This window comes from Boleophthalmus pectinirostris, unplaced genomic scaffold (genome assembly GCF_026225935.1).
Source record: "Boleophthalmus pectinirostris isolate CB_2022bp ecotype Guang Dong unplaced genomic scaffold, ASM2622593v1 HiC_scaffold_10, whole genome shotgun sequence".
NCBI lineage: Eukaryota > Metazoa > Chordata > Actinopteri > Gobiiformes > Gobiidae > Boleophthalmus > Boleophthalmus pectinirostris.
Window position 1 is genome coordinate 5,999,827 of NW_026570971.1, and position 23,847 is coordinate 6,023,673.

General features: G+C 40.1%; 1 protein-coding gene across 1 annotated transcript; it reads left to right on the forward strand.

Annotated features, from left to right (window-relative positions):
* Window positions 1-201: 201 nt before the first annotated feature.
* Window positions 202-20,698, forward strand: spata7 (spermatogenesis associated 7). The gene is made up of 14 exons (XM_055160707.1): window positions 202-402; window positions 1,928-1,990; window positions 3,499-3,588; window positions 4,927-4,974; window positions 5,053-5,153; window positions 5,771-5,969; window positions 6,946-7,198; window positions 8,567-8,612; window positions 13,512-13,518; window positions 14,499-14,607; window positions 15,894-15,944; window positions 16,030-16,107; window positions 16,301-16,358; window positions 19,492-20,698. Exons 1-14 carry the CDS (start codon window positions 348-350, stop codon window positions 20,221-20,223), a joined length of 1,890 nt encoding a protein of 629 aa, XP_055016682.1. The 5' UTR covers window positions 202-347; the 3' UTR covers window positions 20,224-20,698.
* The last annotated feature ends 3,149 nt before the right edge of the window (window positions 20,699-23,847 follow it).

The window sequence follows — 23,847 nt, forward strand, 5'->3', positions numbered from 1 at the left end:
ATAATAATAATAATAATAATAATAATAATAATAATAATAATAATAATAATATTTATGTATTTATTTATTTATTTATTTATTTATTTATTTTTATCGCTGCCCACTCGTTTGGGGCGTGGCGCGTGCTCGTGGGGGCTGACCCGTAGTAAGCACGCACGGACGTCATGACGCAACGCTCCTAGCAACCGGCATGGCGACGGAGAAGCTTGGGCTCATCTGCTTACGTTAGCTTAGCCGGGTGTTTAGCGATGCACGTCGGAGAATAAACCGCGGTAAAATGTTGTCCCCCGTGTACGTGGTGCGCGGTGACTGTAATCTGGATTTACGGCAAAGAACGACCGAGATTTATGGAGAAAATGGGGCGTTTTGAAGACGATATGGACTCGAGGATTGTACCATCTGGTGACTACAGTTCTATTTACGAGCTGAGGCTAGCGACGCTGCTAACACGCTGTAGATTTGCCTCTTTTAGTGCTGTTTTGTGTTTGATTTAATGTGATTTGCTAAAATGCAGCTTTGTTTTATTAACTGGTGAACTGTGGTGTGGTTGGATTTTAGAAATTTGATAGAAAATGGGTTAAATTGGGTCAATTATCTAACAATGATCTGGTTCAACAGCTCTATTTTTTCTTTGGAATATCTTTTTTTTTTAAATCCAATCAAGTAATAATTGGAGTTATGTTTTGGGTGACCAGACGTCCCTATTTACTCGGGACAGCCCCAGTTTTTAGCCCAGTGTCCCCTGTCCCAGCAGATTTATACAAGACCACTGATTTGTCTCAGTTTTATACAAAAAATGGCCCAGGTGTCTCTATTTTTGACCAATTTGATCACTGCCAACAATAAAGAGAGGCATACATTGCCATTTGTTTAGATAAAATACAGAAAACCTGCCTAAAAATGACAAAAACACAAAGAAAATGTAACTGACTCACATTAGTTCCAAGTGCAGAACATTTTTTCTTAATTACGCACTCGTTGCACAGTTTTATTATTACCAACCACCACAAACCAGGGAAGTCACAGTTTTTTATTCTGAAAATCTTGTCACCCTAAATTTGATAGAAAATAGGTTAAATTAGGTAAATTATCTAACAAGGATCTGGTTCAACAACTGTATTTTTTCTCTTCTGATCTATGTTCTAATGTTTTTCCCTCATCACAAACAGACCTGGAGTTGTGCTTTGTTTCATTCACACATGTTTAACATACAAACCTGCATATTTTAGCTGAGTTCTTCTCTCAAACTGAAAACACTCTGTTCCACCTTGTGATGTCATGTGGTAATACTGTGTTTTTAAACTCCATGCAGCTTCACTTCAACCCTGGAAGTGCCAATCTCTAATGAACTATAGGTAAAAGGTGATGTTAACTACCACTACATGACATCACAAGGTGGAACAGAGCATTCTGAGCTTTGTTGATGTAGACAGTCTAATAATAAAGACTGAATCAAACAAAACACAATTCCAAGTATGTTTATGATGAGATAACAACATTATAACATAAAATTCACAAGAATCAATTTTGTGTAATATAGGACCTCCTTTCTGTTCTGACAAACATAAATAACAGTACAGTATGGCCTGCTCTGATTGGCCAGAGCTCAGAGAATTACGCAAATTGTTTTTTGTATCGAAGTGTAATCTAAAATGCTTCTCAAATTGTGTTAAAAAGTAACTTGTTACTTGTACTTTGAGTTGTGTTTTCCATGTGTACTTTTTATGTTTACTTGAATAGATTTTTGGTAATTGAGTAAATTATCAGCCATGTAACTGTACTTTTGCTTGAGTACAAACAACTGCTTTCTGTTATACAAGATGTGTACAGTCTAACAGAGATTGCCTGCTTTGATAAAGTCTAATGAGCTAATAATCAAGTATAATGAGTTAATAATAATAATTGTGTGTATTCTCTTCCTCATTAGGCAGTGCGTCTTCTGCCTCTGGGTACAGTCTCCGCTCAAGGGGATCCGGTGCAAAGATCAGCCGTAAGTACAAAACATCCAAATAAGAATTCACTGATGATACTTTGCAGCTGATGTCGTCAACATTCCCTGGAGGTGTGATGCTGACTGTAGGCTCTGCTCTGTCTAAGGCTCTGTTAGACTTTAAGATGATCTTTATTTGAACACAGTCTGACCAGAAAGAGCCGACTTAGGCCATTTTCACGCATGTTAGTGCGCTCTCTGGACCGATCCCAGTGCCACGAGATTTAGTTCTGTTTACTTCGCTTTTTGTCAGTCTTCATTCAGCATCATTCAGCCCAAACCACACCATGAACCAAGCGAGATGCCATCAGCTGCTCAGAGAACTTATTTCCATGACGACGCGCTTCAAGTAGAGAGAACCCGGTGAATATGCACACACTCACTTCTCTGGTGCTGTGCTCGGTGGCCTTTTCTTTGAGATAAATACACGGTGAGGGCTGGAATCGCTGGTGATGGACTGAAGCTCACCTGTGCGGACAGACTCAAGCGCCCTCAGAGCTTTTCATGCGGTCCAGAATGTGGCTGTCATGTTCACACCAGCCTAAATTCACCGCTCTCACAGTCAACCGAACTAGTGCCAGTGTGAAAACGAACTTAGTTGGAACTACAACAGGTGAGCTGATTTGTGCTGTTAAACAAGTCTCTCACACATTAAATAATAGTCACAGGATCATGAACGCTCGGACTGATCACAGGCTCCTGAAAATGTGCTGTTTAAATAAATTTTTTCTTTTTTCTTTTATCTTATATCTTTTTGGTAGTGTTGGCTAATCTGTGCACTTTGTCTCCATGGCAACTACTGAACATTTTACTAGTGTCGTAGAACTCAAGACCGGTCTTGGCCTCGAGACCTGTTTTTTTTACGGTCTTGGTCTCGTCTCGGACTCGACTGCATTTGGACTTGGTCTCGTCTCGGTCTTGAAAGAGCTTGGACTCGGCCTTGTCTCATTCTTGAAGGCGCTTGGACTCGGTCTTGTTTTGGTCTTAAAGGAGCTTGGACTCAGTCTTGTTTCGGTCTTGAAGGAGCTTGGACTCAGCCTTGTTTCGAGGGTTGTCTTGAGGTTCGTTGATGAGTAATAAAATGGAGTTAGATTTATTAAAACATTGATATAAATAAATACAAATAAATGTCGAAAATTACAAAGACGGTCTCGATTTCGTCTCGATGGACTGGTCTCGGTCATGTCTCGGTCTCAACTCTCAGATGTCTTGGTTTTATCCTGATCTCAGGGCCCTGTGGTCTCAGACAGGTCTTGGTCTCAATTAGTGCGGTCTTGACTACAACACTACATTTTACCATAGGAACAACACCCCCAGCATGGTATCGCTGCAAAGTATCAATTAAAGGAACCGTAATGATTGATTTACCCAAGTGTTCTCCATAATTCATTTTCTTATCTAAGAGTTCCACCTTTTGCCGAAGTTGTTATTTAATCTGTTTAATATGTTTTGTGAAATTCACCAGCTGCATATTATTGTTCATGTTGTGTACGTTCTCTTCTTTTCAGCTTTCTGTCCCCACTCCTCCAGTAAACTCACCCAGTCCATCATCAAGGATCACATGATTTCTCACTACAAGAAGGTTTACTCGGCCAAAGGTAAGACCGAGGCCCCACACTCAACATCACTGTTTGTGGAAAGACTGGCTTATTGTGCTGGGTTCAAGTCCGTAAATAAAGTAAATCATCCTCACTGCTGTAAACAGTGCAATAACATTCTTACTGTGGACACTTTGTTTGTTAATCTGTTTCTAGGCAGGTTTATGGGCTTGTTAAGTAGCTTCCGAGTCCAAACGGCTGATTTCTAGCTTTGGTTTTCATCGTCAAAAGACACACTTCGCATACGTTTAACCACTAATTGGGCCTGGTTAGTAATTGGATGGAAGACCAGGAGCCACAGAGGAGCAGCAGTGTTAAAAAAACAAAACAAAGAAACAAAAAAAACACACTGTATAGTATGAATGTGGTGTGTGACAACAACAAACAGTCAAAGCAGATGTAAAGTGCACTATGCCCGTAAGTCATTAAAAAATAAATAAATGAAATAAAAATTAAATTAAAATCAATAAATAAAAATAAATAAATAAATAAAATATAAATAAACAATAATAATACATAAATAATAAAAAAATAAATAATAAATAAAATAATAAAAAAATATAATGGTATCACAATTGTTGTTCTGGAGATATGCAAAATTACAATATCAAGTATATAATCTATAAACAGAACAATGAAAAACAACAGCAAAAAGAGCTGATTAAACACTTGACACTTCATATTGTTTCTGAGTAAATGTTTTTGAACGGACTAATTTCAATAGGGACATGAAACTGTTTTCTTGACATTTGATCACAAAGTCGGGCATATGGTGTTATTATGAGGCCTTCAGTGACAGTTCTAGTGCCATATGTGTGCAAAGAATCAAGTTAACAATCTGAGTCAATACAGAAACTGTTGTGTCCTTTGATTTCTATTGTCTGCAGTGGTTTATGGACCTTGTGTCCGATTAATCTTCATTGCGCGTTTGTGAATTTGGGTTTGTTTGTGCAGCACTATTCGTGCACAAGCAAATCAAAGACATTAAAATCATAATACAGTCAATAAAAGACATAAATAATCATCATAAATTTCACTTTAAAAGAGAAGAAGGCGGAGTTAAATCTCTCAGTCATATGCACAGCTAAACACAACTGTGACTAATGTTTCCAATACACTTTTCTCAGTATTTTGTCCTGTTTTGTTCTGAATTTGAAGACCTAATAATAACATAACAAGGCTGTGATAATGTAATACAGATTTATTATGCAATACTCAGTGTGGCAGTAAAAAACTGTTGCTTTGTGTGTCATATGCCCTCTTGTAAAACATGTTGCCAAAGGTGTACGCCATGAAGCTGTTCAGTGAAATATTCTAATGTGTTTCTCCCCCTCACAGCTGCTATCGACACCTCTGTGCCCAAAAGTCTGCTCTACAGTGTCAAGTGTAAGTCTGTGGAACATACATCACTGGAAATATGCACAGTGTGTCTCTTCTAACAAAAACCCTCTTTCTCTTTTTCAGACAATGATCAGCTGAAACGAGGACGAGCACAGAACGGCGTGAGGCCACAGTCCGCTCACTCTCTGTCCCAGCGCAGCAGAACAGCCTGTTCTCCAGCACAGGTACCAAAACAGACCAAACACACTGGTATATGAGCTAGAAATCTGTTTAAATGGATCATTCAATTAACTTGCCTCACACCAGATTGAAATGTACAGCTCTGAAGACAGTTCTACTCATTATTAATTGAGATGCTCAAAACAGCAGAACAAGCCAGTTGAGAGAAAAGCACAGACATCTTCCCTGTCCACAAATGCACAAAGCACTTACCTTCTGCACGTCTTTCACAAACTAAGCAGTCTGTATTTCTGAAGGATGTCTGTCATCGTTGCTGTGTTTGTTTCTGGTTGCTCGGGCGCCCAAACCACAATGCTGCTTTATTATTGGTTCATTCTCTGTCCACCAGTGGCCGGGCCCAATCGCACCAGCGAGAGCTAAGGTGGAGTCCTGTGAAGTCTCTGAGCGTTCACATGAGACATGATCTCTCCTTATAGCGAGAATGAGAAAAACTTGTTTGTGTTCTCTGTCTGCATGTTAAGGCTCTGTCAACCCAGGTTCACTTGCAGGCTACATACATACAATTATTATGCTTATTACACTTGTTGTAGCTAAGTTTGTACGTGTTGTTATTGCTGGCTGAATGGCAGTACAGCACTAACCCAGCGGTCTGGTTCCACAGAGCAGACTGTCTCTCCAGTTGGACCGAGACCCTTACCTGTGCTCCAGCAGCTCTTTGTCCTCCACCCCCAGACCCAGCACGTCCTTCCACCCGAGAAGCACCGTCTACCCCTCCTACAGCGGAGACCAGCACCACCCGCGGCCGTCCTCAGAGCGCGGGCACCGGAGCACCCTGCACAACTCACTCACCTCAGCCACAAGTGGGTAGTGCTCAGTTACATTCACTTGAGTAACTTTTTGAAGAGATTTTACTTTTCAGAGTAGTTTTCAGACACCACACTTACTCTAACTTGGGTAATAGTTGATTTGGAAAGCACCAGTACTTAGTTAGTTAAAGTTTTGGTTCCTCTTCCCATTGCGCTTGTTTCAATTTTATGTTTATCCGTTGAAAATACGATATTTTCAGCGTTATTTAATATTTTGTCCATCCAATTACATTAAATCCACTGTCCGTAATCAGATTGGCTGACCTGCACCTGCTGTATTCTCACATTACACCACTAGATGCTATCTGCGTTACTGCAATCTGACAGGGAACAAAGGCCAGGTGAGGTGAGGTGAGGTGAGGGGGGAGGGGGCACAAGTTTCACATCTGCCATCTACTGGTGAAAAAAAATGAAATAAACTTATGGATGCTTAGCCAGGCTGGCGCCACCTAGTGCCTCTACTCAATTTCATTTCTCTCCAGCGACTAGGTCAGGAATCAGAATACACTAGACGGTTCGCAAAAACTCCAGATGCGTGAGTTCGGGCACCAGCCAATCAGCAAAGAGCCATACGTTCTCTTTTGGCAACAATTCCCAAGATCCAGGATTTAAAGTCGAAACAAAGAGAATGTTTGGTGAATTTTATCAAGGGGAAAAACGTTATTGTGCTTCTACGTCTCGACCAAAATAGCAGTGATTAGTTAAATATAAAAAAGTACCTGCCTGCCGTCAAGTGAAGGAATTCTAATGCTGCGAGGTCAGACGGTTTCTACAAAGTAAAACTGGCTGATGAATCAGGCTAATGGATGGTAGCTTTAACTCCAAATTATAGTCCAAATTAAATTACTATTTTTGAGTAATTTCTTACACCACTACTTTGTACTTTTACTTGAGTAACACTACTACTTAAAGAAAACATTACTCTTACTTGATTACAATGTTTGGCTATTCTCCCCACATCTAACCTCAGTGTACTCCACACAAGCCGGTGGAGATCAGCCCTTCAGCTACAGAGCGTTCCAGGACCCCATTCAGAAAACCTACAGCGGAGATCTTCTGGAGAAACATGCCCAACGCTTCACTGAAGACAAGCCCTTTACCCCCAAGACCCTCAAGACGGACAAGAGCTCCTACCTGTCCAAGTACAGGTACTACAGGAGCCCTCAGCGGACAACTCAGGACAGACCCAACGCAAGCCTTAAGCACGACAACTTACACAAAAGGTACGGAAGGACAAAATATGTGTTTAGATTACAAATGAGTTTCAGAATGATGACAAATTAAAACCGCTGCCTAAGTAATTGATGGTTTAAAGTGGAACTAAATCAACACTAAATCCACTTTTTTCGCTACTAAACTGTGTATATGGTGATTAAATTAAATTATCTACTATTCCTAGTCATTTTTTGGCAACTTTAGTGCAAATTAGGAACATTTCCAGTCCCTCCTCCTTCTTCAGTCTCCCCTTTAGTCCTACAGACTCCCCCCCTCCTTCCTCCTCACTCTCCCCCTTACTCCTCCAGACCCTCCTCTCCTCCTCACTCTCCCCTTTAGTCCTCCAGACCCTCCTCTCCTCCTCACTCTCCCCTTTAGTCCTCCAGACCCTCCTCCTCTCCCCTCGCTTTCCCTTTTAGTCCTCCAGACTCTTCTCCTCCTCTTTCACTCTCCCCTTTAGTCCTTCAGACCCTCCTCCTTCCCCATCACTCTCCCCTTTAGTCCTTCAGACCTCCTACTCCCCTCCTCACTCACCCCTTTAGTCCTCCACACCCCGCCCTGCGTCCCCCTTCACTCTCCCCTTTAGTCCTCCAGACCTCCTTCTCCCCTCTTCACTCTCCGCTTTAGTCCGCCAGACCTTCCTCCTTCCCCGTCACTCTCCCCTTTAGTCCTCCAGACCCTCCTCTTCCTCTTCACTCTCCGCTTTAGTCCGCCAGACCTTCTCCTTCCCCGTCACTCTCCCCTTTAGTCCTCCAGACCCTTCTACTCCCCTTCTCACTGTCCCCTTAATCCTCCAGACCCTCCTCTCCCTCTTCAATCTCCTCTTTAGTCCTCCAGACCCTCCTTCTCGTCCCTCACACTCCCCTTTAGTCCTCTAGGCCGTCCTCCTCTCTCTCTCCCCTTTAGTCCTCCAGACCCTCCTCCTCCCTTCTCACTCTCCCCTTTAGCCCTCCAGACCCTCTCACTCTCCCCTTTCGTCCTCCAGACCCTCCTCATTCTCCCCTTTAGTCCTCCAAACCCCGCCCCTCGTCCCCCTCACTTTCCCCTTTAGTCCTCCAGACCCTCTTCCTCCCTCCTCCCTCTCCCCTTTAGATTAAATTCTGTTTTGAGTGACAGAGCTTCAGACAGAGCAGTGCCTCGGGGGACAGTCGATGACCTCAGCGTTTCTGTATCAATACCTCAGAACATTCCAGACAACAACAAAAAAAAATCCCTCCTTGGAGACGAGCAGGTGGAAGTTAATTGGAACGTCTCAAATTGCATTGAACTGTAGACTGGACTGAGCCAAAGATCGAAGCCCTAATCAATACCCTTTCATGAACAATCTAATACAGCTGCATATTAGTTATTGATTTCCTGTTGTGTTTTTGTCGCAGCACAAGTCGCAGAAAAAGCACACATGAAGTCGACGACCGATCTCAGGTATGTTTACAAAGCCCTCATGCTCAGATTTAGCAGATACTGTAATGTGTTTTATGGTTTTATTGTTTTATTTAGGGGTGTCAAATTATCGTGTTAATTGCGATTAATTAATTACAGTCATATTTAGCGCGTTATGTTTTTTAATCGCGTTAATCTCATTTTTAATCTCTAACTTTAGTGTTTCTGTATGTGAGTTTCTTTATTATAAAACCTGTTTTTATGTGTTGTTGGGACAACAACACACACACACACACACACACACAAAAAAAAACACATTTATAATTTTTTTTTATTTCGGTAATTCCACTCATTGCCGGAAACCCACACAAAACGCGCGCAGTAAGAGCGATGTAAACGTCTGTCGCACAATGGACGAAGTCGAAGAGCCAGTAGAACAGAGCAGCAGTGCACAGGTAAAAACACATTCGTGTCTTGGAAATTATTCTCCCGACGTGAAATATAAAAGAAAATAACAAATATAAAATCGCCTACAACTTAAATGTCACTGGTGAAAACAACCTGCACTACTGTCCTATAGTGACCTGCCACATGAGGGGACACGCACACAAACACACACAAACACACACCTTCATCATCGTCATTAACCTGAGAACGCGTGGACCACGTTTCCTTCCGTAGTTACTGCGTGGACACCGACGTGCTCCCGTGAGCCGCGTGTGGATCGTGTTTTCTCCGCGTACGCGGCGTAAAACTGCGCTTCCTCCTGTGAGCCTCTAAACCAGAACTAACACCAAGACTAAAAACCAGGACTAATCCAGTCCAGGACTAAACCAGGACTAAACCAGTCCAGGACTAAACCAGGACTAAAACCAGAACTAAAACCAGGTCTAAAACCAGGTCTAAACCAGGACTAAACCAGGACTAAACCAGAACTAAAACCAGAACTAAAACCAGGTCTAAACCAGGTCTAAACCAGAACTAACACCAGGACTAAAACAGGATTAATCCATTCCAGGACTAAACTAGGACTAAAGCAGGTCTAAACCAGGACTAAAACAAGGACTAAAACCAGTGATCTCATATATAAAGCATTTCTCTATCAATAATATTTTTAATATGGTTAAGGAAAGACTGGACTTTTTTTTATTGTCTTTAAGTAAACAAAAGTTATTATGTTCAGATTTCCTCCTCTTTGCTACTTTACAGCAAACAGTTTCTTATTCATGGAGACTTGGGCTCAACAGACAATTTGGAGAGATTTGTTAAACAATAAATGACTTTATAAAGTCAGTTTTTTTGTTCTGTATGAGTCTTTTGATCTGCCACAATAATGTAATAATGAATTTAAATGAAAATACCTCAAATTGAAGCTTTTCTCAGCAATTTTTAGGTGAGATTAAAATGAGATTAATTAGATTAATTAATTACAGATCATAATTAATTAATCTCTCAATTTTTTTAATCGCATGACAGCACTAATTTTATTGTTTTGTATTTAAGTTGATGCCATGTTTTAACATTGTTTTCTCATCAAAAAAAATTCTAAAGAGGTTTCAGATGTTATTTATGCATGTTTGAGTAATCTAGCAGTCAGTGTTGGGAAGGTGCCTTTTAAAATGTATTCCCCTACAGATTACAGATTACATACCCCAAAATGTAGTTTGTAACGTAATCCATTAAATTACTTAAAGTGAGTAACGTAATCTGAATACTTTGGATTACTTGATTTGCTGTAGAGAAGCAAAGACGAGGATATCGTAACATAAGATGTTTTGTCTGATAAAAGAAAATGAAAGGGCCGAGTCTTTACTTAACCGAAGAGGAGGCACGGTCCACACAGCATGATTTAGTCCTGTTAAATCCTGTTTAAGACATGGTTTTGAACTGGTTTAGTCCCGGTTTAGTCCTGGTTTAGTCCTGGTAAATCCTGTTTAGATCTGTTTTAGACCTGGTTTAGACCTGGTTTAGACCTGGTTTAGAACTGGTTTAGACCTGGTTTTAGACCTGGTTTAGACCTGATTTAGAACTGGTTTAGTCCTGGTTTAGACATAGTTTAGACCTGATTTATAACTGGTTTAGACTTGGTTTAGAACTGGTTTAGTCCTGGTTTAGACCTGGTTTAAACCTGGTTTAGACGTGGTTTATACCTGGTTTAGACCTGGGTTTAGACCTGGTTTAGACCTGGTTTAGTATCCGGCAATGAGTGGAATTACTGAGAAAAAAAGAAAAAAAAGAAAAAGGGATATAGTCCCAAATGTGAAAACAGGAAAATACCGCCGTGTCATCCATCTATTTCAACAAAGTAACTGTAATCCAATTACCACTCAGTGAAACAGTAACTGTAACTGAATACAGTTACTCATAATTTGTACTCTGATTACGTAACTCCGGTACATGTAATCTGTTACTCCCCAACACTGCTAGCAGTAAAGAGGGGGGGTGTAACTTTTCTTCGTCAAAAACATGCCTGAAGAAATTTTAGGCCCCGTCCACACTAGTACGTATTTGAGTCGTTTTCATTTTGGATGCAGTGTTCGTCCACGTTAATCCGATGGAAAACGGCTCCAGAGACGTAACGATCAGGTGCCTCTAGTTCCCACGAATTAATCTGAGTACAGATCTGATGCGGCACTGTGTGGACACCTGAAAACGCTGATACGCTGATGTAGGTCTATACGCCGCAAAATAATTCAGCGCCAAAACACTAAGAGGCGAGAATATATGTCCATTCATATAAACATGTGTCTGTGTGTACGACCTGCAGACGTATAATCTCTGAAAAGTTTAACATGAACCATCTCCAACACGACAGAAACACAGAACAGACTCACCATCAGCAGAACACCCCTCTGTCACAGAAAGAACACTCATATTCTGCTGAGTCGTGTTCTTTATTCCGACAAAAACTGAACCCCATCAGGGCACAAAGAGCAAGCTGGGTTTTGCTCAGTTTATGCAAATGAGTCATGTGGTTTTAAATTTAGATTCTGTAAAATGTAAACAAATGTGCTCAAAGCTGTGTGGATAGGGAAGGACTGCGGACACAGAAACGACGTGTCTGGATGCAAATCGTTTCCCATGCGGTGATACGGTGATTAGTTTCAGTATAAACGTAGCCTTAGATGTCCTCAATGCATGTTTGAGTAATCTAGCGATCTCTCCCGAGCTCTATTCAAACTCTTTTTACACTCAGCTGCAAAATTCTGCGCAAACCTACGTCACCCGTGCTCCCACATGACAAAAATATACAAAAACATGATACAAAACTTAGGGGTGTCACATTATCGCGTTAATTGCGATTAATTAATTACAGTCATATTTAGCGCGTTATGTTTTTTAATTGCGTTAATCTCATTTTTAATCTCTAACTTTACTGTTTCTGTATGTGAGTTGCTTTATTATAAAATCTGTTTTTATGTGTTGTTGGGACAATAACACACACACAAAAAAACACATTTATATATTTTTTTATTTCGGTAATTCCACTCATTGCCGGAAACCCACACAAAACGTGCGCAGTAAGAGCGATGTAAATGTCATGTTAATGCTGGCGGCGTCAGTCACACAATGGACGAGGTGGAAGAGCCAGTAGAACAGAGCAGCAGTGCACAGGTAAAAACACATTTCGTGTCTTGGAAATTCTTCTCCCGACGTGAAATATAAAAGAAAATAACAAATATAAAATACAACTTAAATGTCACTGGTGAAAACAACCTGCATAGACTCATGATGTCTGCACTACTGTCCTATACACAACACACACACACACACAAACACACAAACACACACAAACACAAACACACACAAACACACAAACACACACAAACACAAACACACACCTTCATCATCGTCATTAACCTGAGAACGCGCGGACCACGTTTCTTTCCGTAGTTACTGCGCGGACACCGACGTGCTCCCGTGCGCCGCTTACGTTTTCTCACGTACGCTGCGTAAACCGCGCTTCCTCCTGTGCGCCTCTAAACCAGAACTAACACCAAGACTAAAACCGGGACTAATCCAGTCCAGGACTAAACCAGGTCTAAACCAGGACTAAACCAGAACTAAAACCAGAACTAAAACCAGAACTAAAACCAGAACTAAAACCAGAACTAAAACCAGGACTAAACCAGGACTAAACCAGGACTAAACCAGGACTAAACCAGAACTAACACCAGGACTAAAACCAGAACTAACCCATTCCAGGACTAAACTAGGACTAAAGTAGGACTAAAGCAGGTCTAAACCAGGACTAAAACAAGGACTAAAACCAGTGATTTCATATATAAAGTATTTCTCTATCAATAATATTTTTAATATGGTTAAGGAAAGACTGGACTTTTTATCGTCTTTAAGTAAACAAAAGTTATTATGTTCAGATTTCCTCGTCTTTGCAAACAGTTTCTTATTCATGGAGACTTGGGCTCAACAGCCAATTTGGAGAGATTTGTTAAACAATAAATGACTTTATAAAGTCACTTTTTTTGTTCTATATCAGTCTTTTGTTCTGCCACAATAATGTAATAATGAATTTAAATGAAAATACCTCAAATTGAAGGCTTTTCTCAGCAATTTTTAGGTGAGATTAAAAAGAGATTAATTAGATTAATTAATTACAGATCATAATTAATTAATCTCTCAATTTTTTTTTTCGCATGACAGCACTAACAAAACTACACAACAACTTGACAAACCTGATTCGATGTGCAGTAGTTTCATCAACGCTGACTGTGCTGGGATGGCTCTCTGAAGGGGGTGTGACTTAGAGCAGAGAGCAAAGGGCCAGGGGAGAGACTATGACTACAGTGGCACAAGCGATCTAGATAATAATTTAATCATTTAATTTAATTGTACTTTTAATCTGTTATGCAGAGACTGGTCAAAAAATGTCTCTTCTGTAGATTTAACACCACAAACATGAACTACTATTTGTGTTTCTAGACCAGAGGTGGGCAAACTTTTTGACTTGTGGGCCACAGAGGGTTTTAAAATTTGACGGAAGGGCCGGACCAGGAGCAAATGGATGGATTTTTTGGTAATCCACCTCATAAGAGAAAAAAAAACAGCATGCGATAAGCAGAAAACAACTCCACTCATCTTTACAGAAGGGTTGAAGTGTCAATACAACATAATCTGAATGCAGCATAATACACTGCACCTCAACAAAAGTGAGTGTATCTAAGTGCGCCATCTATTGGTAAATGCCAGGAATTGCAGGGAAAATAAACCATTAACGAGGTTTATTATTATTATTATTATTTATTCTAGACTATGGATGCAAACATTTGTCAACAGGGGGCGTTCGTATTTTTGTATTCACATTTTCTTACTATTCAGTTTGCTTTGTTTTCAAGTATTTCGTATCATACTTGCGACTTCAGTCATTTCCTTGGACTCGAGTAAGACTTGAGTCACAATTTTTAGGACTTGAGGTTTGACTTGATAAAATGGTCTAAGACTTGGGACTTGACTTGGACTTGAGGCCTGTGACTTGAGAAGACTCGAGAAGCACTTTAAAATCTGAATTCTTTCTATTCTGACCGTAATGATTCACTCTCAGATCTTGTTAAGACATTTAAAAAGGAAAAAAAATGCATTTCTACAACAAGTACAATTTAGTTTAAAATTAATTTAAATTGCAAAAATCTAACCTATATTTGGTTCTTTGGTTTAAAGACTTGAAATGACTTGAAGCTCAAAGCAGACGACTTCGACTTGACTTGGATTAATGGTCCAGTGACTCCAGATTCAACTTGGATTTGCTTGTTTTTGACTTGGGACTTGACTCGGACTTGAGATCAAAGACTGGAGACTTACTTGAGACTTGCAAAACAACAACTTGGTCTCACCTCTGTCCATAGTTATTCATAGTCTAAGGACATGTGTATGTGTATTTAGATTTTACTTTATTATTGCTTTTTGTTCCAGGGATCAGCACAGACCACGATTTCTCCGAGGACGACTTGAGCCCCTCGTATCCGTCCTCTACGAGAGAACACAGAAGCAGAGAGCAGGAAGTGTCCCGCTCATATAACAGGTATCCGTTTATACTGCGTTTTCACACGAGACCAGTGACGCTTTATCCATTTTGAGCTGTTAATCGTGGTGTAACGTTTGGGGTGACAGCTGCTTACGTGGGAATTAGGCCTGTCATAAAAAATACTGTGGTGATTTATGGTTCTATAAATGAACAATAGTTCTTTGGGGGGTTATTATTTCCAACCTAATCCAACTTTATTTGTATAGCACATTTTATAAACAAGACAGTTTCCAAAGTGCTTAACTCTAAAAAGTCAACAGAATTAGTTTCCAAACAAAAGGAACTAACAGAACCAATAAATAAATAAAGGCAGTGCTAAAAAAAAAAAAAAAAAAAAAAAGATAAAAACAATAAATAAATAAAAAATAAATAAAAGATTGTATACTTTTTTATACTACTAGTGAATTTTTTTTTGTTATTTGACTATTATTGATTGTGTTGTGTTTCATTCTGATATTTTTATTTATTTAAAAGCTGCACTGTGTAACTTTTCTGGTGGAGGGTCCATCAAGTAGTATAAAATAGGGTTTATTTGCTCTTCATAGAAAAACTGATCACAAAAAATACAATAAAAGACATATAAAAATTCATTTTGTAATTTACAATATCTGAAAACATAAATTACACAAAAATAAAGATACACAAACCTCGTGGGCTGACATCCAGGGGGCTCATTACTTATTTAGGACCTCAGATTTCCTTCTTAACGTACTAAATAAAAAACTATGAACAAATGTTTATATCTTTATTCGTATTACATTTTTATCTAATTTATTCTAATCTTACGGGAGAGCTTTAAAACAGAGCACAGCTAATTAGGTTTGGGCGGAACTTTCTTTATAATACTTTGTTCCACCACCAGAGGGCGCAAAAGTAAAATACAAAACACAAAGACCAAATTAAACACATAAATATTAGGGACTGTTACAGTATTTTTTGGTATATTTTACTCAGTTATTTTGCTGCAGAGCTACAGTTTTGTTGCTTGTTCAGAGGAAGGAAACTCGTTTATGTGACACATTTGACATTTTCACTGTTTTGAGGATAAAAATGTTTGTGTTTCATATGAACTTTGCACAAGAAGTGGTTTAACAAAGACTTTTAGTATCACAGACATGATTTAGCCTTTATGTTTTATTGAACCATAAAGAATCGAAAGCTCACTGTATCGAGGTATGTATCGTATCGGCAACTTCTTAATGATACCGAGCTCTAGTCTGCATCTAATTCTAAAGTGTTTTCAGACAATAAGGACGATTTTTGTTGCTGTTTTTGTTTCCTAGAGTTTCCTATAAAAGCACAAAGTCTCCGATCTCCAGGAGCGTCCTGGCAGAGTAAGTGTCTGTGGTACTTTTAATATTTGTATTTAGTACTGTAGTGACTGTTCTGTACTCACATGTGTCACTTTGTTCGTGCCAGAGAGGAGGAGCTGAAGTACCTGGAGTTTATTACTGACGTGACTGACGACATCTTGTCCAGAGGATTCATCTCAGACAGGTACTACAAGTATCAAGAGTTCTGTTCTCATCTCATAAAGGTTTTTGTCTGGAAGTACAGTGTGGTATAAAACTGAAAAACGTTTAATGCCATAATCTGGAATACTTCAGGCAAAGCAGAGGTGATTGTAGTGCGAGTTGTACACTATTTTCTGGTCATAACATCCTTTTTTTTTTTTTTCTTTACCTTCAAGTGTTGTCGAGCGAGTCATCAATCGTCACGTTGACATGAATCGATATCATCTAAATGAGGTGGGTGCTTTGTATTTTTATCTATTCTGTGTTATTTATTCTATTTTATTTTTTATTATTATTATTTTTATTTATTTTTATTGTTTTATTTTTTATTTGTTTTGTTTTTTTTAAAGGTCCCGCTCTATTTTCTGATCTATGATATAATGTTTTTTTCCGCATCAAAAACGTACCGGTCTCTCTCAAACGAAAACACTCAGTTCCACCTTGTGATGTCATGTGGTAACAGAAAGAGCTCCACTGTGTTTTTAAACTCCACACACCTTCACTAGAATCAGTTGGATCATTTAAGCCCCGGAACTGCTAATCTATACTGCACTAAACTACCAAAGCGTGACATCACAAGGTGGAACAGAGCGTTTTGAGCTTTGTTGATGTAGACAGACTCATAATGCAGGAATACTCAAACATGAATGAAACAAAACACAACTCCAGGTTTGTTTTTGAGGAGGTAACAACGTTCTAACATGACTTAAAGCTCACAAGAGTCAATTTTGGCGAGGCGAGTTTATTTGTCAAGCACAGTTTGTACATAAAGTAATTCAAAGTGCTTTACAGAATAAGAAATACATTAAAAACACAATAAGAAACAAATCCAAACATAAATAATCATCATACAGAGACATTAAATGAGAGAGAAGAGTGCAGAATGAAAAGTCATACGCAGCTAAACAGAACCGTAATGAGTCTGGATTTAAACAGAGTCAAAGTCGAGTCTGTCTCACATCTTCAGGACGACTGTTCCAGGTTTTAGCTGCGTGAACCTGAAACTCTGACTCCCCGTGTTTAGTCCTGACTCTGGGCACCAGCAGGAGGCCGGTCCCTGAGGTCCTCAATGTTTAAGATGATTCATACGGCACTAACATGTCACAGATGGACTCATGGAGAGACTTGTACAACCAGAGCTGCTTTAAAGTCTCTGAGCCACAGGGGGCAGTGCAGAGACCTGAGACCAGGATCCACTAATGCAGAGAGCATTGTAAGAAGGCCCACCAGCGTCTGTATTTTTTGAGGAGACTCGAGGCTCTGGACTAGGCCTACCTGCTCTCATGTCTTTTTATATGTGGAGTGGAAAGTGTGTTGACCCAGTCCATCACAGTGTGTTACGGCCACTGCACAGCCCAGGACAGGACAGATCTACACGTGTGGTCAGAGCAGCAGAGAAGATCACTGGATGTGACTTTACACCCATCTGTGAATTTATGAGGAGCGTTGTGAAGACGGGCCTCCAGGATCATGGGGACCCTCGCACCCTCCCACATCTGTGTGTTCCTCTGCCTCTGGGGACGAGACTGAGGAGCATTAAAGCCAGAACATCTCGGCTGAAGTTCAGCTTCTTTCCTGAGCTGTCAGACTTTTGAACAGTGCAACTGACTTCCTGCTTTGGTTGCTCTTTCTCTCTGCCACATTTACTAGCTTGTTCATTGGAACTGCTAAATGTTGGTTTTAAATGTATTTATTTTTTTAAAATTGCTTATTATTATTGTTTTTTATCTCTTTCTGGATCACTGGGCCTCGGGGAGCACATTTCGTTCTGATGTGTTTCTCTTACATGTTTGAAGACAAAATAAAAAACCTTGAACCTTGAACCTTGATTTATGTGCTCGTACTTCTTGGTTCAAGTCAGGACCCGGGCTGCAGCGTTCTGGATGTTCTGCAGCGTCTCACAATGAAAGCCCGTTACAGTATCTAACTTCCTAGATACAAACACATGGATAAGTCTCTCCAAGTCTGATTTAGACAGTAAACCTTTGATTTTTAGCTGTTTTTTTAGATGGTAAAAAGCTGCAGATGTTATTGATTTGACGTGGCTGTTAAAGTTCAAGTCTGAGTCCATTATTACCCCCAGATTTCTTGCCTGATTTGAAGGTTTTAGAGAGAGAGAGACTGGTAGAGCACAGGTGTCAAACATAAGGCCCGGGGGCCAGATCCGGCCCTCCAAGACCTTTAATCTGGCCCTCAGCTGAATTTCTACTAAAATATTGTAATTATATTTTCTATTAAAATATTGTTAAATTTTCTGTGGTGTTTATCACAGCAGCGTCTCCAGCGTCTCTGTACGTGGCCCCTCCCACCAGAGCAGCACAAATGAAGACTTGTCTCTTTCCAAACGCTCTTAAAGGACGATCGTTTTGACTGTTGACCGTGACACCCTCATCAGAAAAATGTCCAACATGAGAAAAGTGGAGCCGAGTGCAGGATTTTCCAACAAAAATTGACTTATTCCTGTTTTAATACAAGTTCATGTTAAATACAATTTCAACACAAATTTTTTTCTTAAAGTTTCAGGTTGTTCATAATATTATAATATTTTGTAAAAGAAAGAGTTCATCAATTAAAAAAGATTTCTGTAATAGATTTGTGTTTCTCTGTACAAATATTTGAACTTATTGTTATTTTTGGGGTTTATATGACATGAGTTTTCTGATCCGGCCCCTTTGGGATCAAAGTAGGTTGGAAACGGCCCCCGGACCAAAATGAGTTTGACACCCCTGTGGTAGAGTCTGTCTCACATCTGCAAGAAGACTGTTCCAGGTTTTAGCTGCATGAATCTGAAACTCTGACTCCCCGTGTTTAGTCCTGACTCTGAGCACCAGCAGGAGGCCGGGACTAAACCAGGACTAAACCAGGACTACATCAGGACTACAGCAGGAGGTCGGTCCCTGAGCACCTCAAAGTTTAAGATGGTTTATGTGGCACTAACATGTCACAGATGGACTCAACGGAGAGACTCTTACAGAAACAGACACTTTAAAGTCTCTGAGCCACAGGGGACAGTGCAGAGACCTGAGACCAGGACTTATGTGCACGTACTTCTTACTTCGAGTCAGGACCCGAGCTGCAGCTTTCTGGATGTTCTGCAGCATCTCACAGCTCATTTGTAGAGACCAGTGAGCAGATCATTACAGGATCTAACCTACCGGAGACAAACACATGGATAAGTCTCTCCAAGTCTGATTTAGACAGTAAACCTTAGATTTTTGCTGTTTTTTAGATGATAAAAGACTGCAGATGTTATTGATTTGATGTGGCTGTTAACGTTCAAGTCTGAGTCCATTATTACCCTTAGATCTAGGAGTTTTTTGTTGCTCAATTTTTTTTTTCCTTTTACTATGTTTCTGTTTCATTTCAGGGTAAAATGCGCCATCTTCTGGAGGTTCTGCGCCAGGACTTAAAACAACCGTGCAATTCTCCCATCGGCACTTTGGATTTCGAGAGACAGGAGGAGGAGGAGGAGGAGGAGGATCATCTACATCTACCCAACAGTTTTCTGCAAAATCGTGACTGTGAAGAGACCAAAGACGACACGGAACAATTACATCAGGTTTCATCGATCAAAACGTCTGATTCTGTAGATTACACGAGTCCCGCGTGCGCCTCGACTCTGCTCTCCGAATCCGAAAAGACTTTTGTTGCAGATCAAATTGATTTAAGTGAAGAAAAGGGGAATATATCGCCGTATTTGAGGAAGTACAGCAGTTTTAGCGAAGAAGACGTCCACGAGAACCGATCGGAGAGTAAAAACAAAGATAGTAGTCGATCGGAGGGGAGCGAGACGCCGGTGAAAGAGCGCCCCGATGTGGAGGATTCGGGGAGCGACACGCCGGTGAAAGAGCGCCCCGATGTGGAGGATTCGGGGAGCGACACGCCGGTGAAAGAGCGCCCCGATGTGGAGGATTCGGGGAGCGACACGCCGGTGAAAGAGCGCCCCGATGTGGAGGATTCGGGGAGCGACACGCCGGTGAAAGAGCGCCCCGATGTGGAGGGTTTGGGGACCGCGCTGGAGTCTTTGAACGTGTCCGACCGTTCGCACTGTGACGACGAGGAGCCGGCGATCGCAGCTGTCAGCGACGATGAATTTTAGACGTTTGAATAATTATGTAACGTTTCTGGCGATTTTGTGTTGACATTTTAATTGTTTTAGTTTTTATAAAAGGTGTTAATTGATACGTGGAGAAAAAACGATGGAGAAAAAACGTTTAGTTTGTCAGGAAGCGTAAGAAAAATGCAAAAATGGATTCAAACGGCGCTTTTTCAAGAGCCTGTGATCAATACGAGCGTTCATGGTCCTGTTTACAGTGTTGGGAAGGTGACTTTTAAAATGTAATCCCCTACAGATTACAGATTACATACCTCAAAATGTAGTTTGTAACGTAATCCATTAAATTACTTAAAGTGAGTAATGTAATCTGAATACTTTGGATTACTTGATTTGCTGTAGAGAAGCAAAGACGAGGAAATCGTCACATAAGATGTTTTGTCTGATAAAAGAAAATAAAAAGCCCAGACTTTACTGAACCAAATTAAAAATATTATTGATAGAAGAAGAGGAGACACATCCACACAGCAGGATTTAGTCCTGGTTTAGTCCTGGTTTAGACCTGGTTTAGTCCTGGTTTAGTCCTGGTTTAGTCCTGGTTTAGACCTGGTTTAGTCCTGGTTTAGTCCTGGTTTAGTCCTGGTTTTAGTCCTGGTTTAGACCTGGTGTGGTTCTGTTTTAGACCTGGTTTTAGACCTGGTTTAGACCTGGTTTAGTCCTGGTTTAGTCCTGGCTTAGTCCTGGTTTAGTCCTGGTTTAGACCTGGTTTAGTCCTGGTTTAGTCCTGGTTTAGACTTGGATTAGTCCTGGTTTAGTCCTGGCTTAGTCCTGTTTAGTCCTGGTTTAGACTTGGATTAGTCCTGGTTTAGTCCTGGTTTAGTCCTGGTTTAGACTTGGATTAGTCCTGGTTTAGTCCTGGTTTAGTCCTGGTTTAGACTTGGATTAGTCCTGGTTTAGACCTGGTTTAGACCTGGTTTAGTCCTGGTTTAGTCCTGGTTTAGACCTGGTTTAGTCCTGGTTTAGTCCTGGTTTAGTCCTGGTTTAGACCTGGTTTAGTCCTGGTTTAGTCCTGGTTTAGACTTGGATTAGTCCTGGTTTAGTCCTGGTTTAGACCTGGTTTAGTCCTGGTTTAGACTTGGATTAGTCCTGGTTTAGTCCTGGTTTAGACCTGGTTTAGACTTGGATTAGTCCTGGTTTAGACCTGGTTTAGTCCTGGTTTAGACCTGGTTTAGTCCTGGTTTAGTCCTGGTTTAGACCTGGTTTAGACCTGGTTTAGTCCTGGTTTAGTCCTGGTTTAGACTTGGATTAGTCCTGGTTTAGTCCTGGTTTAGACTTGGATTAGTCCTGGTTTAGTCCTGGTTTAGACTTGGATTAGTCCTGTTTTAGTCCTGGTTTAGACTTGGATTAGTCCTGGTTTAGACTTGGATTAGTCCTGGTTTAGTCCTGGTTTAGACCTGGTTTAGACTTGGATTAGTCCTGGTTTAGTCCTGGTTTAGTCCTGGTTTTAGTCCTGCTTTAGCCCAAAATGTAAAAACAGGAAAATACCCATTTATTCCAACAAAGTAACTGTAATCCAATTACCACTCACTGAAACAGTAACTGTAACTGAATACAGTTACTCATCATTTGTACTCTGATTACATCACTCTGGTACATGTAATCTGTTACTCCCCAACACTGCCTGTTTAGGAGTTTGATTTTCAACCAAAAGGTGAGAGCGACTTGTTTATGGTCAGATTATGTCGAAGCAAAAATCAAATTAAATTACTCCCGGGGAATGTTCGGTTGTGAAGGATCAATGGTGTTGAGTTTGGTTTACACAAATACACAAAAATAATTTAACTTTCTTGTCTTGTTTTTTTACGTGAACGGAGATTTCAGGTTTTCTCAAATGCCTTTAAATAAAATGTGATTAAAAGTGTCCTGAAGTTTGGACGTTTTTGTAGTAGGACAGCGGTTTTAGCTCTCGAATCGTCCACTACTCACCATTGGAAACCCGCTCCAACCTGTGCGTTTTGTCGTGTCCTTGGGCAAGACACTTCACCTGGTACACTGTGTCACTATTATGAGCGGACTAGTGTAGTTTAGTGTGACCAGGCGTCCCTGTTTACCCGGGACAGTCCCAGTTTCGAGCCCTATGTCCCCTGTCCCAGCAGATTTATCCAAAACCACTGATTTGTCCCAGTTTTCTACAAAAAATATCCCAATTTTTAACCAATCTGATCCTCGCCAAGAGTAAAGAGAGGCAGAAATTATAATTTGTTTAGGTAAAATACAAAAAACTTAACCTAAAAGCTGCTTAAAAATGACCAAATGTCCATTTTCTTTGTGGAAAATGTGACTACACTGACTCACATTAGTGCCGAGTGCATAATAATTTTCCTTAATTACGCACTCGTTTCACTGTTTTATTATTACCAACCACCACAAACCAGGCATGTCCCAGTTTTTTATTTTGAAAATCTGGTCACCCTAGTATAGTAGTATGAATTTGTAATAACCACTGACCAATATGCAAATGTTTTTTTTAGTTTTTTGGTATTGTCTCATTGCAACCTTTTGAAGAGAGGCATAAATTGTAATTTGTTTAGGTAAAATATAAAAAATCTGCTTCAAAATGACCAAAACACAAAGAAAATGTGACTATACTGACTCACATGTGTTAGTCATAAATAGAGTGACCAGATTTTCAAAATAAAAAACTGGGACATCCCTGGTTTGGTTTGGTTGGTAATAATAAAATTGTGAAACGAGTGCATATTTAAGGAAAATTGTTATGCAGTGGGCACTAATGTGAGTCAGTATAACCACAAATTCTTTGTGTTTTGGTCATTTTTAAGCAGATTTTCTGTATTTTGCCTAAACAAATGTCAATTTGTGCCTCTCTTTACAGTTGGCAGGGATCAAATTGGTCAAAAATAGGGACACCTGGGATGATTCTTGTATAAAACTGGAACAAATCTGTGGTTTTGTATAAATCTCTTTTTAAGCTGATTTTCTGTATTTTACCAAAACAAATGACAGTTTATACCTCTTTTTACTGTTGGCAGGGAAACATTTGGTCGAAAATAAGGATGTCTGGGGCATTTCTTGTCTAAAACTGGGACAAGTCACTGGTTTTGGATAAATCTGCTGGGACAGGGGACACAGGACTCAAAACTGGGACTGTCCCGGGGAAATAGGGACGTCTGGTCACACAAACCCTGCCAACAATAAAGACAGTAGAGTCATAAATTCAAATTTGTTTAGGTAAAATACAAAAAATCTGCTTAAAAACAACCAAAACACAAACAAAATGTGATTATACTGACTCACATGTGTTAGTCATGAATAGGGAAAACAGAGTTTTGAAATAAAAAACTGGGACATCCCTGGTTTGGTTTGGTTGATAATAATAAAATTGTGAAATGAGTGCGTATTTAAGGAAAATTGTTCTGCACTCGGCACTAAAGTGAGTCAGTATAACCACATTTTCTTTGTGTTTTGGTCATTTTTAAGCAGACATTCTGCATTTTGCTTAAATAAATGACAATTGATGCCTATTTTTACTGTTGGCAGGTGTCAAATTGTGTAAAAAATAGGGACACCTGGGACATTTTTTGTATAAAACTGGGTCAAATCAGTGGTTTTGGATAAATCCATTGGGACAGAGGACACAGACTCAAAACT